We start from the raw sequence: 24,707 nt of genomic DNA on the forward strand, positions 1-24,707 counted from the left end.
CTCTAGATCTCACAAGGGGTCTTGTTGAGGCTTACAAACACAGTTTTCATCTAAGAGCCTAGGAGCTAAGCGTGGTGTTCCATAGCTTTAGTTCATCCTTAAAAATTATTTACTTGCATATATTCTTAACTATATCACCATTTTCAGAAAATTCATTTCTCTTTACCTCAATTTTCCCACCTTTCCTTATTCTTTGATATAGTTACCATCCTGTCAGGAGACATGTGGTTAAGAGAAATGTATTTTATATATGGAAAGGCAAAAATAAAATAAAATAAATTAGGGCCCAGGTACTAGTTTTCAAGGAACTAAGGGTTGAGAAAAGAAAGCTGGTTACTTTGCTAGTCCCATGTATTTGCTTTCTTACTCTCTTTTTGCCCCTGTATTTTTGGAATTAAAGCAGCACACTGACAGTATATTAACACCTTTCAGAACAATATAGTATAACAACATTATTAAGGGCTCACCATGTACGTACGATTCTTCTAAGTGCTGAGGGGATCACAATGGTGAATAAGATGCAGTAATCCTGTATACCACTAAGAGAACACTGAGGAAGTAGAGTACTACAACTGGAAGATGTGGCGTATTCCTGGAGGATATGTACTTGAGTTTGCTATTAAATGACTAGGGTTATACAAGATAGAGAGATGAAATTAGCTTGGACAGAAACTTGAGTCAAGGGCATGAGAACTTGGGAGGTTTTCAGCTACCCAGGTGGCTATGTCAAGGAGGAGTGGAATGAGTTATGGAGGGAGAAGTGCTTCAGTTTAGATCCAAAAAGGCTTAGGTGCCCAGTGACCACCAACTCCATTGGACATTTGGACAAAGAAGCTGGGGCTACAGCAAATCCCGATAGACCAAGGCTGCCTAAGACTCAAATTTAAAACTTAAAATTCGAATGCTAAACATTTAAAAAGTAAAAGTCGATGCTAGCGTACCTTGAAACACAGAATTTGAATGTGGTAAAAATTTACAATGTTAGCTTTATTTAACTATGTATTACTACCCAATTTTAAAGAGAAGGTTGAACCATGTTAGTGGGTTTCAAACTTCTGAGGGAGAAATGGCATTCTCTATTCATATAAAACACGTTCATTCCAAAACGTTCATAAGACTGAAAAAGGGAGGATGGATTGTTCTGTTTGAAATAACAGAGGTAATGCAGACCCAATTAAAATGGATTAGATCATTTCAAACGTTCTTTTCAGGTAGCTCCAAAACTTCATGTCTATGAATGGAAAGTCTAAATGTCAGTATTACCACCTTACCAATTTTGAACCACTCACATCATCACTCTCCCCAAAGAATTATACCACAGAAAACTGAAAATGACTTAAAGGGTTATAACAATGCAATTATAAATGGCTGAGAGAAAGGAACTAGTATTTACTGATGTACTATGTGCCAGGAACTGTTAGGTCTCTGTAAATAATCTAAAGTCCAATTAACTCTGCTGCCATCTATTGTAACATCTAGGCAATGTCTTATACAAACGGGGCTTGGAAATGCCAAGTTCAATGATAGCCTCTTTGGGATCAAAATACCTAGGCCCTTAAGATCTCATGGTCTAGGTGGAGATGGACAGTTGGTTGTGGAGACACATAGACAATTAGACCACTATGCAGTAAATGCCATAACATATACATATAAATGCCGCTATATGATGTATTTAGGATACATGATCTCATCCTATCAATTTCTATGAATCCAAATAAAGATTCTAAAATAATTTCATACCCCAATTTTTAAACTCCACAATTTATGGGGGAAATTTACAAAAATCAGGAACCCTAGAGATTCTAGCCCTCCCCGTGGTAGAGGGAGGATTCTTGTATTTATTATTGGCCCCAATTGATCAATGCCTCATGAGTCCCATGATATACTTTATGCAAACAAGCATAAACATATTACTGTATACTTAATTAACCAATAAATGATATTAATATCTATTTATTGGTTAGGAAGGAATCCTCACATTAATCAAATTCCCCCATTAATCAAAATGTCCAAATTATTTTATAAGTGAAACTATATGAATCCAATAATATACAGATTACATTCTATTTTGTAGATATTTCAAATTTTTTATTTTGAATAATTAAAATAATTAACTCCAAGAAAACAAAGTATAGTGAGAAGGACAGAGAATTAAACAAGAGAAGACATTTTTCCTGACAAAAAAAAAAAAATAGTGAACTCTGTATCATAAATCAAAGAAATGTTGCTCCTGTCTTTGCCATATGAAAGGAGAGGGCATTTGGAAGATCTGTGATTTGCTGAGTCATATTAAATCATCCCTGATAGTGAAGGTGAAAGGGACAATAGAAAATAGCAAATGACTATTTATTATGCCTTAAGAAATTGCACATCCACCTGTTTTATGCTTCTACATTTGGTCTGGTCACCTGGTCAATGCTTTAAACCAAGTTCGTTAGCTCTGCATTGCTGAGACCAAGATATCTGATAAGAACAACTCAAAAGGAGAGTAAGTTTATTTTGGCTCATGGTTTCAGAGGTTCAATCCATGGTGGGCCCATTCCATTGCTCTGGTGAGGCAGAGAACACCATGGTGGAAAGGTGTGGTGGAGGAGTGCTGCTCCTTCATGGTAGCCAAGAAAGAAGCAGAGAGAGAAAGGAAGATTCCAGAAAGAAAATGCACCCTCCCAGGGCATGCCCCACATCTCCAGCAGCTGCACCGCACCTGAATACAGTTACGACCCAGTCAGTCAATTCAAACTAGGATGCTCTGATTAGGTTACAGAGCTCAGAGTACAATCATTTTACCTCTAAATATTCCTGCATTAACACAGGGGCTTCTGGAGGACACCTCATCCCCATAATACCATAGTCTCTGATGCCAGCAGTTTCTATAGTCATGGTTTAAAAAGATCACTAGCATCCATGTCCAAACCATAAAGTCACCGCTTCTTTCTTTTTTTTTTTAAGTTTTAATATCTTTTTTTTTTTTTTGAGAGAGAGAATTTTAATATTTATTTTTTAGTTTTCGGCGGACACAACATCTTTGTTTGTATGTGGTGCTGAGGATCGAACCCGGGCCACATGCATGCCAGGCGAGCGCGCTACTGCTTGAGCCACATCCCCAGCCCGCTTCTTTCTTGTTTATGCTGTTTTTTTTTTTTTTCCTGATAGAGAACCTGCATAAGCCAATAGTTAAGGAAGCTCCCAAGGAAAAGCTGCTTTTCCATCCCTCTTCAGAGACAAGTACCATAAAAATTTCATAAGGAAAATAGATATGCCCTAACTTGTCTTAAAATGGTTCAGATGAACAATCTAAAAATAAAATATCACAGTACATATACCTGTAGACATATAAAAATTATAAATTAAGATTACTGTGTACTTAACTAACCAATAAATAGATATTAATATCACCCTCATTGTGCAGATGGGGCTATGTCATTCAGAAGGCTCCACAAACTGCCCAGAATCACTATACTAATAATTGGAAGAACCAGTTGCTCCCAAGCCTATAACATCACCCATCACAGGACCCTGATTTCTGCCTTGACAACTGATCTTGCAATCACTAACTACACAGTGCTTAAGCCAAATGTGTGTGTGGCCTTTACAGAATAAGGACATTTCCAAATATTTGTATATGTACAATTTTTCTTTTGCTGATATTTTATGTGACCTTGGAGCATGCATTGAGATTAACTAGAGTACTGTAAAACTAATTTAGAAAAATAAAGTGAACTAAAAACTAAGATATAGGGAGATTTTTCACAAATGTATTTAACTGATAAAGTATATGGCATCTAATTTATATACCTGCCACATATGTTATCTAAAACTTCTACATAAAACCTATTTTAAGGCATGCAAATTTAATATATTAAGAAAGCATGCAAAGCATCTTAAAGTGCTCCCTTTACCTAATGCATGTAGCAAAATATACTGATTATGCAAGTACATTTAATTGGATATAATTAAAATAATGAGATTTAAATACTGATGATTTTAAAAAGAAAAAAATAGGAGGTAGAATTAGCCATGGGATGCATTCAAAATGTTAATGAAACTTGCAATGTCATTTCTACTTTGGTGTACAATGCTTCTGGCTTAACAAGATCTACCACTGGCCATTTTTACTGGGTTTTAAACACATAGTTTGGAGAGGTATTCCATTGGTAATAAAAGATTCCCCTGGAGAAAAAAGACTTTATTGAATAATACAATAACACTTTGGTTTGGATAACATCTCTTTCACAAATAACTTAAGAGCTAGATAGCAATCATTTTCTTCAAAGGAAGGAATCAAAATGACCAAAAAGATAGGAAAGCAAAATTTTCTCAGAAAGAGCTGTGCTTGGTTAAATGGACACAATCTTAAAAGCCCACGCCAGTGTCATTGTGACCTAAAGATATCGAATTTAGGTATTTTTTAAACTCTGGTGGCTTTAAAGAGGCTGAAGAAGACAGATGGCATATGAAAGAACAGGTCTGCCAGGTGAGGCCACATTCACCTCACTTGGTTTAAAATTTCCAGGAGCCTGCTGTCTCGGACACCACCGAAGAAGGAAAGATAGGAGCAAATTCAACAGGGCAGAAGACATTGAAACTGCTATGAAAGTTTCTTTTTCTGACTTCTTTGTCCAGCTTACTAGTAACACAGAAAAAGTGATGTAGGAGTGGCTTTCATTAAATTAGCTTAAGGCTAAAGCTTCAGTGGAGTGTTTCAGTTTTCTCTAATACAGTGATGGAAAAGGAAGTTTTGAGATCTCCATGTGTTAGAAAACCACCACTGTCTTCAATTAATTCTAACAATTAATAAAAGAGTTCACATTACCATTTATTGAGCAGGAACTGAGATAAAGTGTCCAGCCCAAAGCCATTTAACCAGTCTGGGTAGGACAAAGGAAAAAGAAAAATTCTGGAAGGAGCATCATAAATTCTGGATTGAATTTCAGGTTGAAATCATTAAATTCCATTCAGATAAAATTTCAAATTCAGACTGTGGTCATGCAGATATCACAAAGGATTCTGTTAAATTTTATAAGGACTAGTTATACTTTTAGGGATCTAAAAGGGTTTTAAATAATTGAATATTTGCTTTCTTTCTTTATTAGATTCCAAATACCAGCAGTGCTCCGAACAGCAGGTGAAGGTGTCTAGCAATAATATTCTCTAGACCCACAGGCTAAGCATCCCAAACTTCAAGCAGCACATCCCATCCGCCACATGGGCTTTCATAGTTGTTTTCTGCCCATATATTGAAAAAGCCCTGGCTGAGCTGAGTGAAAATGGGAAATATAACGTCAATTCACTAGAGGCATAACAGTACAAAACGTCTCTCAGAATTCATAGAGATAATGACAAAATCAGGGGAGAGAAAGGAACAAATGCAGCTCAACAGTCTTCAGTAAAAATGAATACAATTCCTGTCAAAGAATGTAATATTCCAAAATCACTTAGTGTGATTGGCAGCATCAAATATAGCAAAATGGATTTCTATTTCAAGATGCAGTTGGTTCTTTTCCAAAAGGCCAGGTTCAGGGTGTTCCTCCTGGGTATCAGCTGTCTGACCCCAGGCTCTGAAACACCTCATGAGCCCACCCAGGGCCCTGCTGGACTCCCACTGTCTTGATGATCCAATTTGGAAGACAGCACAAAAATGAAAGAATTTTTAAGAACATGTTTTATAGTCAATCCTTTGCCTTCAAGTCAGACACAGTTATACTTAAACACTCTGGAAGAGAAAACTGCAACTAATACTACAAAATAAGCAATTTAAAATGACTTCTGTAAAAAGCAGGGGAGTCTTGACATTTGATACCTCAACACTAAAAGAAATTCAAAATGACTGCTAAATATATCTGCATTAGTACAGTGAACACTTCTTGCTCCACATGAAAAATGTAATGTATTTGCATAACTGCTGGTTAGGCTCATGAAGTTCTAAAGTCATTTCAGCCATAGGTAGAAGATTTTGAATAATATAATTTTTAGATGTTAAAGAAAAAAGAGGACTACCTATGGACTAGAATAAAGATTCAATAAAGAAAAGGTGAAGCTGTTATTTAGTTTTGATTTTAAAATGTCTAATATGAATATTATCCCATTAAAGACTCAAAGTACTAAATCCAAACAAACAAACAAGAAAAACAGTTTGGTAAATTCTTCATTTAACACTCAGGCATTTCTCTCTCTAAAGGGTAAATGCAGAAACACTTTGGCATGAAAGACCTTTCCCTCCTGGAATTCTAAGGACACAAATGTATTATGAAGCCCCTGAAGAAGATGTAAAAGGCTTAGCACTCTCATCTTGTACCAAGATTCAAATCAAATATTTACTGTAGTTTTACTACCCATGTATATGTGTGTTTTATATATATATATATATATATATATATATATATATATATATATATATATATATATAAAAGTAACGATATTGGCCAGGCGTGGTGGTGTATGCCTGTAATCTCAGTGGTGTGGAAGGTTGAGACAGGAGAAACACTAGTTCAAAGCCAGGCTCAGCAACTTATTGAGACCCTAAACAACTCAGTGAGACTCTGTCTCAAAATAAAATATAAAAAAGGGCTGGGGATATGGCTCAGCAATTAAGCACCCCTGGATTTAGTCCCCAGTACCAAAAAAGAAAAAAAAAAGTAATGGTATCTGTAAGTAAGGGAACATGGTATGGCGGCATAGGCTTAGACTACATATTTGAATCCTGTTTCTAAGAGCTAGAAGCTCTATAACTCTGGCAGATTTCTTAACCTTTCTGAAATTCAGCTTCCTGGATGGTAAAATAGAAGTAATAGTTATGAACATCATGCAGGCTGATTCTGCATGTTAATTGAGTTTAAAGTGGTCATAATAATAATAATCTAATTATTAAACACATTATAAGTATACAATGCATTGGTTATTACTTTATGTTAATTTTTCATTTAATGCATATGCACACATGTAAGGTATTATTATCACTCTCTTCCCACTGGTGAGGCAAGTTAAGTCCTCTGCTCACAAGGCTACAGAGGCTGAGCAGAATTTGACTACAGGTCTGTCCACACTCTTTCTTCTACTTAATACTTTGCATTTTCCCCACAGATCTTGATCTTATGTCATCATAACATTTATCAAAATGTAAAATGATCTTTCATCCTTAGAGTAGACTGTATTAGAACAGAGATTAGGGCTTGCCATTCATCCATCCATCCACTGTCCTCTCACTGGCTCATCCATATTTCAGAGGCAATTAAGTGCTAGGCATTGTGTTAGCTGCTGGAATATCAGACGGAGTGGAAATAACAGTGACTCTGTCCTCAGGGAACTCAAAGTCTACCCTAAAAGACACTTCAAAGTAGAAGTTAGCTAGGCAAAGAGATAGGGACAGAAACCACTTATGAACAGGACTCTAAGAAGAGACCTCACCAGGTATGTAAGGAAGGGAAAAAGCTCTGTGTTGGGAGAGAGCACTGGGAAGACGCAGTGTCACCGACAAGATGAGCTCAGAGCCCGAGCAATGGGGTGAGGAGGAGAGGGGAGAGACCAGAAAGAGGAGAGACCAGAGCATACAGGACTATTTAAAGATTTGGGAGTTTATTCACGGTCAGTGGGAATGCCAGTCGTTTTTTTAAGAAAGATCACACTAGCAATAGTGTGGACACCCAACTACAAGAAGACAGGAGAGGAAGCTGGGATGTTCAGTGGAAAGAAATCTTGAACTGTCCATCAGGGGAACTGTGATGGTAGTTTGACCACAAGGGTAGCAGTGCAGGTGGGGAGATATGTACAGATTCTGTGTACACCAAATCCCCCACACCCACCACAGTCCTGACAACAGAGGAACTGCATAATTTGTTCATTGAATGAATGATTAATTCTAAGCAGAGTTGTTGCTGGTTCTAAGGCAGCCACTAACCCATGTGCATAACCTCCTCATGAGCAGTATAACCATCCCACGGGCATGGGAGACCCAGGAAGAGGTGGAGGAAATGATTATGAAATTCATAAACCAGCTGGCAAAATGGCACTTCTGAAAACCTCTTGATGTATATAAAAAGTACCTTTTGTAAAACAAAATGCCTCTTCCACTCTGACAATGGAAAATTTTAGAAGCCAGGTATCTTTCTGCTATGTGACTTTCCAAGCTTGTTAGAAAAAATGTATTATTTAAAATAGCCTAGAGCTATGCTGCTAGAAACACAGTAGAACACTAAGGGTGCTGAAAGAAAGCCCTTTTATTTAAGGGGGAAAAAAAGATGTGGTTAGAAAGAGAATCTCTGTATGTCATTCTAGTTTCCTTCTGGTGAGAACTTGGTATCTGTCATTACCTCCTAAAACAGCAAAATATTTTGATTATTTATCAGCAACAAATTAAAACAGAGTTAATATATTTTCTTCTCATCTGATAAATTCATGAGCTCTGGACAATGTCTTCTCCATGTTATTTAATCATTTCAACCTTTTGTCCACATGACATTGATTTTGCTAAAACTATAAAACTAAAACCATTTGGGAAATCCAGTGTTTTGTTCATGTGGACATAAGAACTTGGGTGAGAATCAGTGATTACAGTGAACTGAATTCAAAACCTAATCATTAACCCCAACACCTCTGAAAATGTTTTCTCATTCTTCAACAGAGCTAGAGCACTAGACAGGGTAGCAAAGAGGGAGTCAGTCTCACTTAGAGATCAGCTGCTTTCTTGCTAGCATTGTTAAACTAATATACTTGTTGACTTCTCAATAATTAGAGCTTTCATTGTTATTAAAGTGGTTACAACAGTACATTGCCTAAGCGAAGGTGATAAGCTCATGTTTGTGGTGGCACAAATTTGGCTTAATTTTATGTAGAAGAAGAGATCTCACTGTCAAAACATTCAGTTCCAAGGTTGAGCCAGGTAACTTCTGCAGCTTTGATCAAAGTGCCCACCATCAGCGCCTCCACCATTGCTTCTAAAGAAGCTCAAAGTGCAGTAGGGGAAGAGATCAGGAGAATAAAGGGAGCTAAACTGAATTTCTATGTAAGGCACTATAAAAGCTTAAAATATAATTTGCCTTATTCCATTTCAGAAACCACTTTCCCCTGCACTGAAAATAAAGCTTTATGTGGTACTCTCTCTACCTTTAGAATGTCTTTGGAGTCTCGAAAGTGCGTTTTCTGCAGAATCAGAAAGTGGAACATAAGAGCATCAAATAATGCTTTGGTCTTCTCAGTGTAAGAACTATTTTAAAGAACCTTGGTGATCATGGCAGATGATAAAGGAAGATCTCAGAAGTTTTAAAGAGGTTCAAGTTTGAATAAAACAAAGGTATAAATTGTTCCATCTTTTATCATCCAAGAAAACAAGATTGCATCTTATTAACTAAAATTCATACTTTAATAACATACCAACAAATCATTAGTGTCCTAAGTTTGTAGTCTAACAGAGAAATGAATAACCTCAAATTTATGATATTCTCATTAAGAAAGCTTCCTGCCCTTTTAAGTGTGCACCAATAAAAGTAATAAGAAAAATTATTTATTCCAGTAGAGGAAATAAATGTCTAAGCTTAAACCTTGCATAGCTATTAATTATAAAGGAAAATTAGAAAATAGTATACTTTAAATAAACCATTGCATTTTAAACTTTACAGACTTGGGGCTGGGGTTGTGGCTCAGCAGTAGAGTACTTGCCTCACACGTGTGAGGCCCTGGGTTCAATCCTTAGCACCACATAAAAATAAATAAACAAAATAAAGGTATCAAAAAAACAAAACACATCTGTCTTTAAAAATAAATAAATAAAGTATATAAGTTTAGTAATGAAATTTTAAACAATACTCAGTTCAATTCTATGTGCATTTACACATAACATGCTATTTTCAAAGTATAATCTCCTACAATTGATAGTTTAACCATTAAAAGTTGTATATTTGCACTTTTACCAGATAATCTAGCAAAGAGATTCAAAACAAATTCCAAACTGTCTATGCATACACTGGAATGACCCATATATATCAAACTATAGTAAATACTATTAAAAATGAGCTCTTTTAATCAGTTTTTTAAAAAACCATAATTGTGAATAGCTAACAGTACAAAAATATAATATCAACGTTCACTTGAACCTGTATCTTAAATTTTTGGATGTATTTTTCCAGGTTATAGGTCATTTGTTGTCAACATCATAATCCTTTGATAACCTCTTAAACAGATGAAATTGACTTTCCCTCGAGAAGTGCCAGAATATAGTGATATCTAAGAAATACGATTAAATTAATTTAATTCCTTCACGTCAACTTGATAAGTCACAGCTATTTAATGCAAAAACTGCCACTTGCAATTAATGACTATTGGTACTGCTTCAATTGATCAAATGTCTAATACACATAAAACATTCAAAGAAGTTCTGTATATCTTACAGCAATTCAGTGGAGAAGTCTTGTCCCAGGGGTATGTAAATCTGAAGTACAAGAAACCTCTGGATCAGTCCAACTAGAACGAGAGGGAGAAAATATACATTCAAATGTTCCAGCCACTTATATGTGCACATAAACAAACACAATCACATGCCATCAACAAGTTGAAGCTTTTAAAGCATTTCAGGAATATACAGACCTATAGTAGCACTATAAATGAATTATAACCCCATTAGGAAGTGGGAAAGTTGATGAAAATCAAATCCAATTCTAACAACAAATGTTGCCTTTTAAAAGCTCCATCTGTGGCCTGGGTGAAATTTTTATGAAAATTTAAAAAATAATAATGTTTTATTTACTATTTTTATTAGGCTGCAAGAGAATACACATAGAACTGTGCTCACCAGGCACACATAAAATCGAACTGTAGAGTCCCATCACGGTGGCCATAAAAGCATGTGGCAATCATTTTTATTCACTGACAGTTTTAACAGTACTAAACAACTCAATAAAAAACAATAGATCAAGAAAAGCAATTCTAATTTTGACAACTACAATTGAAAGCTTGATGAGCCATATCTAGATCATATGGTTTTAAATGTGTCCATACTCAGATGGATGGAGGAACATATTTTCATTTATAATACCTTTTAATTTAATATACTTTTAATTAATGGGCACAAAGTAAGAACTGTTAATTTTTATTTTCTATCACTAGTTTCATCTGGATTAAAAATATATGGAGAAAAACCAATCCCTGTAGCACTTTTGATAGCTGAAATCTATAAGTGCTTAAAAAAGATCAGTTGATTTTTATATTATCTCTACAGATTAATTTAATGCCTTTTAGGCTTTGAACTTTGGCTTGATCTCTCAATTAGTTTGGGGTTTTTTTTTGGGGGGGGGTGTTACGGGAGATTGAACTCAGGGGCACTCATCCACTGAGCCACATCCCCAGCCCTATTTTGTATTTTTATTTAAAGAAAGGATCTCACTGAGTTGCTTAGCCCCTTGCTTTTGCTGAGGCTGGCTTTGAACTGGAGATCCTCCTGCCTCAGCCTCCTGAGCTACTGGGCTAACATACCCATCTGATCTCTCAATTAGAATACTCTTCACAGATATTTAGTATCATACCTCCTAAAACATGCAATTTAGGAACTTTCTCCCTGGATGTATAGGAAATAGAGACATCTTGAATCTGCGAACATTTCCTATAAAGTAAATAGTACTGCCAACAGGTGGAGAAAAGATTTCCAGAAGGTAACTGGTCTAAAATAAATGCTATTTTCTATTTATACTGACTCAGTAGGCCTAACAGAATAAAGTATTTTAAAGTAACAGTACATTTTGGTAGTCTATATAAGACTTCCTGGTTTGTAATTCCTACGGTAAACTGTCCTATAACATTTCTGAACACCTTAATCATTTCCTATATTTAATCCCAGACTTAGTTTCTAAACAATAAACATATTAAATCAAATATGCTTAATAAGATTTTCATCAGACAGGGATAACTTTTATTTAAAAGTACTAAGTTTATAAATTAGTCCAAAGATCCAAGAGTAGGGTAAGCAATGTAATAAGAGATAGGAGATAAGAGGGGTTTACCCTGGAAAATTCTCTAGGAATCTGACTCTACCATATTCATGGGGACAGCCAGTGAGGCAGTGAGAATTCTGATCTACAAAAGTAAAGTGAGATATCAACTGAGGTCAAATTTTAAATAAGCCATGGTCAAGTCTCTCGAGTCTAACACTGATTGGCCCTACGAGAGAGCACCAGGGTACATGAAATCAGTCTTTTATAAAGGTCCCTAATTTATGCCACAGATCTCCATCAGCCCTGTTTCCTTTAAACACAGACAGCTATACATTTTTGTATAGCATTTTTAGAAAAGAAAAGTTCTGAACCCTCAAAAAAGACAGCTTTGTAAAAGGTTAACTTCTAAGATTAAAAGAAGTAGGATGATACCATATAGTGATGATCTGACAAAGAAAAAAATACTTTAATAACATTTGGCAGGCAGATCCTGTGTGTCAATGCTGAATAAACTCCATAGTAATATTTTTTACAGGGGCCTAGTAAATTTAAACTGACTCTTCATACCTACATTGTGTTTAGGATCATTCTAAGTAAGACTGAATGTGGAACTACTGTTAATCAAAAAAATGTCCATCAAGTACTAAGATACATAAAAATTTAGTCTTTCCTGAAATATGCAGGTTTCTGCAGTTTTACAATCTGTTGTCTGCATGAGACAAACTGCTTCATCTCTGGCCCTTTTTATTTATTTATTTATTTATTTTGGAGACAGGTCTCACTAAGTTGCTTAGGGCCTCCCTAAAGTGCTGAGGTTGGCTTTAAATTTGTGATCCTCCTGCCTCAGCCTTCCAAGTTGCTGGAATTATAGGCATGCACCATTGTGCCCAACCTGCCTGTTTTTTTAAGAAATTAGTCCTTTCATCTTTTGAATATTTAAAATACAATTAGTAAAACACCATTAGAGTTTTAAACGTTAGCTTACCGGTCATTTCAATAAAGCCAATGACAGAGTATACATCTCACATACATTTTACAAGAGTCACATTGTATTCAAAGAGTTGGGATGAGACCACAGTACATTCTTTACAAGTGCCTTGAAAAATTAGGACTCAAGTTATTCCATGGTTCCTCACACAAAAAAAACATACTGAGATACACCTCTCCCATCTCAATAAATAAAAAGAATCAGTTACACCATCATTATGACTATTCCACATCCCTTAGGCAAATTGGTAAACATGTCTAGACCCTCTTATTTTCTATCCATAAAACTACTAATTTAGATTCACTACTAAATTAGTAATTTTATGGCTACTAATTTAGATTCACACCTCACAGGGTCATTTTTATGAATTAAATTAGCCCTATCATTCATCAAAGATCTGTGGAACACCTACTATGTATAAGACTTATTGTTGAAGTTTTTGCTGCAAATAAGAGACATGGTCTCTGCCCTCTTGAACTAATACTCTGATTCCATGAAATAGAAAGTCAAGGTTCTATGACAGTATATAAACCTGGGTCCTTGCAGGGGAAGAGGATAATGAGTGACAGTTTTCTTAAAGAAATAATACTGGAACTGAGCTGGGAGGAATAATCAGGAATTGACTGGGCAAGCGGGGGAGAAACAAATAGCAGGCGGAGAGAATACCATGTCCCGTTGGGGGAAAGGACAGTAGTTGAAATTAACTTAAAAAGGTTTAATGGGCTGGCAGGAGACACAAAGGAGGAAAAGCAGCAGTAGTTATACCAGAATCCAATCATGGGGAGCCCTGAAGGCCACGTGAAAGATTTGGGTCATCCTAAAATCAAAGGGAAGCTGCTCAGACATTCATTCATTCATTCCATAAAGATTTACTTGGGTGTCTCCCATGTTGCAGGCACTGTTCTTAGGGAACAAAATGAACCAAATCCTCTCTGCCAGTTCCTTTCCAGTGATGTTGAGAAAAAGCAACAAATCAATGTGACAATTATTCAGCATGTTAGATGGTGATTTAAGGCGGGGATGGGGTGGGTAAAGCTGGGTAAAAGATCCAGAGTGGAGAAGGGATAGAAAGTACAGGTTGCAACTTAAGTACAGGCCAGGTGGGCCACAAGGAAAAGGGTACTTTTCCTTGAAGAAGGGGAGAAGGTGAGCCATGGGGCTCTTCAGGGAGAGATGCTGCAGGTCAAGGGTATAGCTGTGCACAGGTGCTAAGGCACCCAGGCTATCTCGATACAGCAATGAGTTCTCTACCGTTGGATTAGAATGAACAAGGGAAGGAGAAAGATCAGAGGGTTAAGAGGATACCAGAATATATACACATGGAATACTACTCAGCCTTAAAGAAGAATAACATTATGGTATTTGAGAGTAAAGGGATGGAGCCAGAGACTATCAGGCTAAGTGAAATATTCAAGCTGATCCCAAAGAACCAAAGGTCAAATGTTTTCTCTGATATGCAAATGCTAATTCACAATAAGGGAGGGGGGCTAGGGAAGAATAGAGTTACTTTGGATTAGACAGAGGGAAATAAAGGGGGGGTATGGAGGTAGGAAGGATAAGAGAATGAATCGGGCATTATTACCTTATGTGCATATATGATTACATGACCTGTGTAAGCATGTACAACCAGAAGAAAGACAAGTTATCCTCCATTTATGTATGATGTGTTAAAATTCATTCTACTGTTATCTATAACTAATTGGAACAAATGAAAGAAAAGAGGCTACCAGACACCTCATAGTCCTATAGATATGTGGAGCTTTTTAGGGGGAGGGGTGTACCAGGGATTGAACTCAGGGACACTCTACCACTGAGCCACATCTCCAGCCCTATTTTGTATTTTATTTAGAGACAGGGTCTCACTGAGTTGCACTTTGACATTAAGTTTGGTTGGGAAGAAGAAGTCTCAAAAGGAGACTAAGAAAGGCCAGTGAAGCAGGAGGCCACCTCGGAGGCGGGTATCCTGGAGGATCGGTGAGGAGAGTGTACCAAGGAGCTGCCAGTATTCTCCCATGATAGGTGAGGGAAGATGACAGCTGAGAGCTTGTCACTGGGTTCAGGAATGCAGAAGTCACCAGTGACTTCCACAAGAGCACTATCCATAGAATGGTGAGATCAGAACCATTTAAGGGTTTTTAAGCAGAGGAAGTTTACCAGATACCAAAGGAGAGGTATCAGGAGGTCTGAGAGGACCTCGTGAAGGTGACCTCATCATCCAGAGTATAAACCCCGCAGATGAATACAAGACTTCAGTGACACTGATCTCCAGGGACCCACTATCTGATTCAGATGTCAGAGGCAGAGAATACAGTAGCTCAAAACATGAGCCTTGTAAGAGAGGTCCTGAAGACCTCCCAAATGAGACATGTGCACGTGTGACAGAGATGCTTCTCACAGGACAACTCTGTATAATGTGTTCCATACTGAAAAGCAGCAATTTATTTAACTGGTGAATGAGTCACCCAAGTCTTGTTATCAAGGTAAGAGGGTTACGGTTAGGAATTATAATCCAAATTTCATAATTTCTTTTTTTTAGATGTTGATGGATCTTTATTTTATTCATTTATTTATATGTGTTACTGAGAATCAAACCCAGGGCCTCACACATGCTAGGCAAGTGCTCTACCACTGAGCCACAACCTCAGCCCCCCAAATTTCATGATTTCTTAGTGTGGCAAACTTAACTAACTACTTGAACATCACTTGTGTGCCAGACCCTAAGTTAGGGGTGCAAGGAAGACAATTCAAGGTCCTTGTCCTAGAGAAATATACCCATGTGATAATGGGTAGCATGTGTTCCTTTATCTGGTAGGTGCTGAGTGAAGTAACCTGGATGTATTTAGAAATCCTCAAATATAAGTTGATTCAGAAATTGTTATTTATGAAGTTAAACATGCATAATTTCATTATTAAACTTTCTTCCTAAGTACCTAATATAATCAGAAACACACATGAAAGACCTAATGTCAAGTTTGCATAAATAAAGTGTGTGTTTACTCTTCAAATAGTAATATGTGATGGTAATTGAACTTAATTTAGAAATGTTAATTGAAAGCCACTTCTCTACTCCAGACACGTCATTTAATTTAAAGTTAACCATACCAAGCCTATACAGAAGGTCATATTATGCAAGTAAAAATAACTCTATAAATTTCTGTTATGAATAATTCCCAACAACTAATCTTAGAGGCATGAGTGCAGGGCACTATATAAACTGTTTGATCTGTTACAGTGCTGCATGTGCTACATAAAAAACAGGTTAGTCTTTAATTACAGGGCATTGTACAAGAAATGCACTAAAAGATCTTTCCTGTTTCTTCCAATTAAAAGTCATCATCTTTCCTTTTAAAGAGGTAATTATAACACATTAAATTTTTTTCTGACCAAAAAAAAAAAAAAAAGAAAAAAGAAAGCTTAGATAAGACTAGGAAAGAGGAGCTTATGTTTAATCATTTAGCTTTGGATAGAGAAGGAATCTTTCTCAGAGCCAAATGAGAAAGTTAACAGAAGTGATTGATTTTATCAATAACATGACCATGTGTGAAGATGCTAAGGGCATTAAATGGAAGTCCAGGTGGGCTTTATAAGTCCAGCCAGAAAAAAACAGAAGAACTCACACTTAGAATAAAATCATGTTCCTGCAAATCAAATGTAATCTGTCTCACAAAGTCAGTATCCTGGAACAGATGGACTGTGTCTCTAGTAAGAATAAAATATAGTTTTAGACATGTTTCCCTGGCTCATCTTAGTTCACCTCATTTATGCGGAAATAAAAAAAAAAAAAGAAATCTGTCATTACACACACACACACACACACACACACATACACACATATACATACATGCATGAGTGTGCAGAGAGGCACTAGGAAGATTCCCTGGTTTATAAATGGAGGTAAATTAACAAGTCTTTTAAAACAATGAGTAACTCTTCTCTTTAAGTTCTACTTCTTATGTCAGTTAAAACATTGGAAAACCACTTTAATATACATCAACTTCTATCTATGCTGCTTATGGCTTGGTTCATGTCTGAGAAATCTAAAACATGTATATAATGTTGGAAATAGTACATAAAGCACAGAGCTCCTGTAAGTTCAGAAAGTTGAATTAAAATTAGGAAACCAGAAGAAAACAGTTTTTTTCATAGTGCCTGATGCATAGTAGGTATTCAATAAAGGTTCTTAATGAAGGAAGGACTAAGTAAATGATGAATGAAAGAAACAGAATTGTCTGCTTATATTTGCTATACACTTAAACATAGGACAGAGCTGGTGGAAGATCTGATTGTTTTGATAAATTATATTTCTTAAATAATGTCAGTTTACTCAAAGTCTGCTGGTAGAGCCTTTAATTTGAACCTTATCTCTGCTGATAACTGGGTTTATGTGTTTTCTCGGGGTTCCTTCTTGTCCTGGAGCTTTAAAATACTGATTCTAATTTCCAAAGTTAATAAGAATTAAAATCAACTCTTTGGGCTTTTGTTAAATTATAAATTCATAGCCATACTTATTAGATATTAATATTCTTAAAGGCATATGAATCATGATATCACTAAATAATATCTCATACAGTATTTTTGATAGATTTTTTTTCCTTTAAATTGATTTCCTGTATGTTAGGGTTTATTTCAAAACTTAACTACCTGAGTTCTTGATGGGGGAGCCAACCTCAGTTTGTTCATCTGTAAAAGAGCTATTATAAGGATTAAAAGTTAATAAAATATAAAATTCTCATTTCCTAATGCAGTGTTAGTGCTCAATAAATGCAATTATTATAATAATTAATGGATCCTAAATCATCTTCTAAGTCTCACTTGTAGATTTCCAGTAGTTAATGAGGCAGAATACATTTTTACCCCAGTACAACACCTGGTATAGATACTTTCTACATTAAAAAAAAAAAAAAATCACAAAATCACATCACTTCCCATCAAGAGATGCCAGTAGAAGTCATACTAATATGCATGTTTATGAGATATAAAATCTTAACCTTATCAAATGTGAAGTTTCAATATTAAAAATTATACTTACGGATTTGCTTATTCTCCTTTGGTAACTGAATTTTATTTGTTTGGCTGCTGCCTTCCAGGACAAACACAAAACTTTTAACTTCTTTATCAAACTCCTATAGAACAAAATGAAAACAGTGGTAATTGAAGTGGATTTTATTCAGCTTCTTCTATAAAACTGAAGAGTGCAAATTCACAGGGGGAAAAGAATCCCATATTCAAATGACTTAAAAGCAGGCTCAGGCCTTGATGATACTCTCATCTGAGACTTGCTGGGAAACGGAATATAAAAGCCACACTAAGCCATTTTGCAAATCCCCTATTATATCAAGACATCTTTCCTTCAAATGATAAGAAGTTCTCTAACTTCAGGGAGTCCCAGGTCACTGATTTAGAGTTTCCAGAATTTAATTGCCCTTCTTCCCCTTCAGTCTATGTATTTCTGTCTAATTGCACAGGGCTGAAGATCACTCTTTGTCGTGGTACAAGAAACCATTTAACTTATGCTATATCCAGCCTAGAAGTTCTTTGGTTTCAGGCCATGGCTCAAATAGAATTAATCATTGCATTATTTTACACCTGTGTAACAATGAAATTCTGTATATCTTTTAATTAAAATCAATATGATTTAAAATGTTATAATTAAGGCTAACTGAAAAGCTAAGGTAGGAGAATCAGGGAATAAAAAAACCTGAAAATGAAAAACCTGTAATATGTAAGAGTCCAATTTCCATCAGTCAAAGTGCTGATGGGAAATAGCATTATTATCTGGGAGCAAATTCTCTATTAAGTATAAACGCTTCATTGAGTTCAGTGGCACATGCCTATAATCTCAGTTACTGGGGAAGCTGAGGCAGGAACATTGCAAGTTCAAGACCAGCCTGGGCAATTTAGCAAGATCTTGTTTCAAAATAAAAATAAAAAGGGCTGGGAATGCAGCTCAGTGATAGAGTGTCCTTGGGTTCAGTTCCCCGTACAGTACCCCCCCTGCAAAAAAAAATTATAAACACTTCCTTTTTAAATGAGAATATTTAACAGATTCTTTGGCATTATGTTGGACTTTTTGTATATGTTAAAAAATGCATTGTAACTAATGGCTATGAATTAAATAACAAGTCTATTACATCCATCCCAATTTCTACTCCATGTATATAAATAAACATTCATGCATCAACTATATTGCTTATTCCATCTATGCACAAGTTGGGCATATACTTAAAACCTTTCAATAGCTTATTAAAATCTTCAACAGGGTCATAAACCAATGCATACTCTGGTCCTGGCCCAGCTTTTCAAACCTCATCTCCTATCTTGCCCACTCCTCAACAGACTTTAGTTTCTTGAAAATTCCAAGCTCTCTCCTGCTAGAAGGAATTTGTACATATTTCTCTTTGCCTGAAATTCTCTTTTATCCTTTGGCCCCTTTCTATGCCCAGCTCAGTTTTAGGACTCAAATATCATTTCCTTTGGGAACCCCTTCTTGATCTTCTCACTATTGACTCTCAAAGACCATTAATATCTCATTCATAGTAACAGCTGTGTAATTTTGAGCTTATCTTCTCCGGTAGTTTTCCCACCTATCAGATGGGTATACAGTTACCTATTTCACAAGGTTATTGTTTAGATTACATAACATTACAAATGTAAAGTGCTTAGTGCTATGTTTGACAAACAGCAAGTAGTGAATCAATAGTAGTTTTAAGTCATACCCATAGAACTTATTTAAGGTCACTAAGAATGGGATTCTTGTCTTGATTATACAGGATAAGAGACAAAAAGATAGGGATGGACACAGATTTCTATGCTTGATGACAGCTTCTATCAGATGGTTTCTGTTTTCCCTTGAAGCAGGGCACGAGGTCTTCTGATGAATGAGCAGGACTTGTCCTGGGTGTGAACTGAAGAATGAGAAGAGGGAGTCTGGTAGTTGGAAAGCAGGAGATAATGGAGAAATAATCATTTTAGAGACTAAGAAAATAATAGGATAACTTTCTGGGCTGTTCAGGTTGGATTTACCCTATTATCAACCTGAAAGGCTGTAGATGTTTTGTCCAAAGGAACTGAAGAGCCCAAATGCAGGCAAAGAAAAAGACTGATGATCAAGAAAGCATTGGCCAAGTAGGCGTGATGAAAGGACAAGGTCCTGACCAGAAAGTGATTGAAGTGACAGACTTTGGTTTCTGAGTTGAAAAGAAAAAGAAGTGAAGACAGAAAATAAGTATATAAAACTAAACACAAGAGAAAAGTAGGGGCATCAGGGCCTAAAGGTCCCAATTAGACTGAAGAACACAGAGGAGATTAAATGAACAAGCAACCTTAAGAATCAAGGATTGGCCACTTGGGATGCTGGGGCAGGAGGATGGCAAGTTCAAGACCAGTGTGGGTGATTTAGTGAGAGCCTGTCTCAAATGAAAATAGAACACAGGGCTGGGGATGCAGCTCAGTGGGAAAGCACTGTCAAATAAATATAATGCTAACATGTGTGAGGTCCTGGGTGCAAAGAAAAAGAAAAAAAGCAAAGATTGGGGTCTCAGTAATTTCAGAGATCCTGCAGTTTACAGTGTTCAGCTCTAGGGTGTGACAGTGGGTGTGAATGCTGCAGCTAGGTTGAAGAGGTCAAAAGAAGTGAAAAAAATCAAGAATCTGAGCATCCCAGGACTTAGAGAGATTTTCCTCAGTGACATTAAAGTTTCTTAAAATGATACAGCAGGAGCTGGAGTACAGAGAAGAGGTAGGAGCCACTTGCTGAAGCCTTACACAACTCAGGAGTGATGTCCAGAACGCAGCAATGATGTCATGAAAGGGTTTGGAGCGAAAGAATGAGAACAGGGGAAACCATTCTGAAATCTTGATCAAGCCCCTTCTTCTACAACATTCATTCACATTTCTTCCCAGGATTCCTGTGGCTCTAACACTTACTTTCCAAATCACAGATGGACTACCAAGGATCTTCCATTTTGCACCAGGATTTTTGCCCTGAGCACTAAAGATTTCCACAAATGCACCTCCCTAGAAAATAAAAACAAGACATTTAAATTAAAGTGAAATATAATACTAGGGAGGAAACAGGATCCACCACCTAGTCTAAAACCAGCATTCAAAGCATCTGTCAGTTAAGTAGGTCTGGGAGGAAACATTATCCCTGTTGTTACTCCTACTTTATGTCTTGCTTGCACTGAAGCCATAGCCGTTGTGACTTTGGGTCACCTTGGATTTATTGTTTATGGAATTTATTTTTAAAGCATGATAAATTATGCATCACTAATGTTACATGTGGGGCTCATTTTATTGACATGTATAGATCATGCTTGCAAAACATTCTATTCTATCCAGATTAAAGGGTTTAAAACTCAATTCTCAAATGAAGTCAATAAATTCTGATAATTATCTGTGAATACAAGCTTTTTAGTTATATTGACCAGGGCTCCAAAACTGGCTTCTAAGCTATCTGACCTTGTAGTTACTTAACTTCTATAAAATGGATCACACAGGAGAGTAAATATAAATCATCATGCACATAGTGAGGGATCATTCAATACTACCATCAAGATTATTCAAAAGAGGGGGAAATTAAATAATTTAGTACTAGCCAAAAAAAAAAAAAAAAAAAGGCCTAGGAAGGATTACAGGGTAATTCTTATTTTGAGCATTCCTAAAATATCTTTTTCGATTTATTTAATACCAATCAATTTAGAGATGTCTAAGAAAAGGAGAGTAATCTATATGAGAAAAACAGAGAATCATTTCTATAGACATCAATTTGCTCCCAATTGTGAGCCTGAGAACATAGAGACACTTATTCAAAAATGCTAAAGACATTACTAAAAGTCCACACAATTAAATTGTAAAAAGAAGGGATTTTCTCTGAGGATGAATTTATTACAAAAATTGAGAATCTAAAATGAGAGTAAATATGAAGTATAAGCAAAATAGGAGAAAATGTTCAATTTTTGTAAAGAATTTCTAACTTTTAATGTTTTCTCAATAATATAAAGATATTTTCACTTCTGGCTTTTAATACATAATCACTTAAAATGAGGACATTTAATTTCATCTTCCCCAGGGAATGTTATGTGCAAAACTGTATATGGGATAGAATTACCATAGCTTCTGGGGGTGGTTCATATTTTACTAAAAATTTAAAATTTGAGACAGCTGAGTTTTTTAAAAGAAAAAGACCATTGCACTGGGTGAGAGACCAAACTTACTTTCTCCCCACTTTTTTCTGCTTCCCCATGTTTTCCAAGTTTCCCATGGTAGGCATATGCTTCTTTGGGGTGGGAGAGTTACCAGGGATTGAACTCAGGGGTGCTTAATCCCTGAGCCACATCTCTAGCTCTTTTTAAAATTTTATTTTGAGACAGGGTCTCTCTGAGTTGCTTAGGGCCTTACTAAGTTGCTGAAGCTGGCTTTGAACTTGTGATTCTCCTATCTCAGCCTTCTGTGTCGCTGGGATTACAAAGTGTGTGCCACAGCACCTGGCTGGGCATATACTTCTTTAGAATAATATACTTTACATGAAGTGAGACAAATTTTAAGTCTGTTATAAACCTTTTAATGAAAGAGGACTGCAACTTACTCTGAGGATAGGTGGTGATATCTGGTGAAAAGTTAAAATTAACAAAGCAGTAGAGACCAGGAGAACAGGAGACTGTTCAGGCACAGTGACAAAGTTCATAACAGCTGGATCAGGATGGTAAACAGACTACCCAGTGTAACCTCAAACAGAAGTGAAGAGGACACAACAGGAGACACCAGCAAAAAGGGAGATGCATAGTGAGGTGAGGAAAGCAGGCCATGCATGGAGACACCCTAGGATAGTCAAGGTGACGGAGAAACACCCAGAAACAAGGACACTCCGAGTGTGATCCTTGCTCTACCTGCATCCCAATCACTTGGAGGAAAGTTGTTAAAAAGATAAATGAATTCACCCCATCTGTAAAAATTGTAATCACTAGCTCTGGGTAGAGGATCATGAAATCTGCATTTTTACAAATACACCAAGTGATCCTCATTGACCCCAAATATTTGATATTCACTGAACCCCAGTTTCAGAAAAAAAGAAAACAGCACTTAGCCAAAGTGCTTATTTTCATTCTGGGTTTCACCCATTCATGCATTCACTCATAATTAGCTTCTAAGATAGCATGATGCATCCATAGCAAGTACCCCAAGCGCTTGTTAAAACTCAAGATTTCTGGGCCCTGCCCTCAAGTCTGTGATTCAGGAGGTCTTTGTGGGGTGTAAAATCTGCATTTTAACCAGCATCACAATTTATACACTTTGAGAAGCACTGAACTGGAGAGTGAACAAAACCTAAATCATAGGCGTATAGACTTTGGTTGATTTCTTTTTATCTTTTTTGGGGTAAAGTCTATTTATATATATATATATATATTTTTTTTTAACCTTGAAAAAGTCCCTTGTGACTGGGATGGCAGGGGAGGGGGGTTGTTCTTTGTTCTTTGTCTTCCCCGATCAGGAGCCACCTCACCCAAGAGGAGAAAGCTATAGACAGTTTGGAGAGCCATTTCAGTTTACCTGGTACTCATTTTTGAACATTCCCGCAGAGGGGACCGGGGCTTGGGGGCAGAGTTCAGGGCTTCCAGCGAGTGGCGTGACCCTGAAGGCTGGAAAATCCGCGGGCGGGAACCCGGAGACCGACGCGCGGGGCAGAGCTTGGTGCGCCTGGCTGGGACTAGGTCAGGCTCTTCACAGCCCCTCGGGCCCCGGGTCAGCTGCACCTTGAGCCGCCGACCCGCACCATCGCGGCCCCGGCTTCCTCCCGGGTACCCCGATCTGGTGAGGACGCAGCTGCTAGGGCGGGCTCCGGGTTGTCCCTGGGGAGTGATTGTGTGCGTAACCTACGAGACGGCCGCTGCCGAACCACCGAGCCTCTGCCACCTACAACCGCCCGGCCAACCCGCCTAGGAAAGGCTGTCCGTTGCCGCCCCGCCCCCGAGTCCCCTCGGAAATGGGCGGGGCCCGGCGGCTCCACCTCTCGGCGGCGCCCATTGGCCCTCGCCAGGCGCCTGCGCACTGCGTTGTCTAGGCTGCTCTCCGACCCCCTGCTGCGAGGTGTTTGTCAGGTTGCCCAGGCAACCCAAGGACTGGAAGAAGTGGTGGACTGTGTAGCTGGTGACCCGCGCGCTCCCGTTAGATAGTGACTTGTGTCAGCAGAGAAGCCGCAACCTAGTGTTAAGAACTACCCCAGCAACTGGGCTGCTCCAGAGCATCAGTCACGTCGGGTTGATCTCTCCGGGTTGTAAACACTGAGAAAAAACAGTCATGGAATCTTGAAACCCTCAGGTGGCCTTTGATTCACATGTTCCCAAGCTTGGGTACCTTGAGACACTGATAAGATCTGCTGGACCCTTTCACTGAGAAGGCTCTGGCAATGTTTACTCAAGATCACTGCTGACTTTCAGAAGCCAAGGTTTTTGGCTCAAAATGGTAGCTTTCATTGAGACAAGCTCTGTCTTAAGCTAATTATTCGGTTACTGCATTCAGTTTCTAGATCAAAACCACTCTTTCGTGGAAGATATTATTTCCAGTTTGGGGCTCAGCTCTATGTCCAAGGTCATGTGGTAATTAAGTGCTGGCACTGGCTGAGAACTCACCTCTGATGTTACACTTATGGCTGAATTAGTGCCCTAGGGTTAATAATAACCAAGTACAACAAGCTCATGGACTCCTTGTTCTAAGTCAGGTAGTTCGTAGGCATGGATTACTTCCTTGGAGTTGGGAATATTGAGATTCAGAGTTAATTAGGAATTTACTCAGGGATGCAATGTTTC

General features: G+C 37.4%; 1 protein-coding gene across 3 annotated transcripts in view; it reads right to left on the reverse strand.

Annotated features, from left to right (window-relative positions):
- The window catches only part of Cfap20dc (CFAP20 domain containing), a 224,492-nt gene extending 200,673 nt beyond the window's left edge, over positions 1 to 23,819 (reverse strand). For 2 of the 3 annotated variants that reach the window (XM_071609235.1, XM_071609231.1), the window contains exons 1-4: positions 23,452 to 23,819; positions 20,830 to 20,919; positions 17,933 to 18,026; positions 10,380 to 10,452 (exon numbers count right to left, since the gene is read on the reverse strand). In XM_071609235.1, coding sequence (XP_071465336.1) covers positions 10,380 to 10,452; positions 17,933 to 18,026; positions 20,830 to 20,919; positions 23,452 to 23,472 — 278 coding nt within the window. In that variant the 5' untranslated portion in view covers positions 23,473 to 23,819. The remainder of the gene's footprint in view (positions 1 to 10,379; positions 10,453 to 17,932; positions 18,027 to 20,829; positions 20,920 to 23,451) is intronic. The other variant, XM_071609232.1, reaches the window with a different exon arrangement.
- Between the last annotated feature and the right edge of the window lie 888 nt (positions 23,820 to 24,707).

This window comes from Marmota flaviventris, chromosome 1, assembly GCF_047511675.1.
Source record: "Marmota flaviventris isolate mMarFla1 chromosome 1, mMarFla1.hap1, whole genome shotgun sequence".
In the NCBI taxonomy this organism is placed as follows: domain Eukaryota; kingdom Metazoa; phylum Chordata; class Mammalia; order Rodentia; family Sciuridae; genus Marmota; species Marmota flaviventris.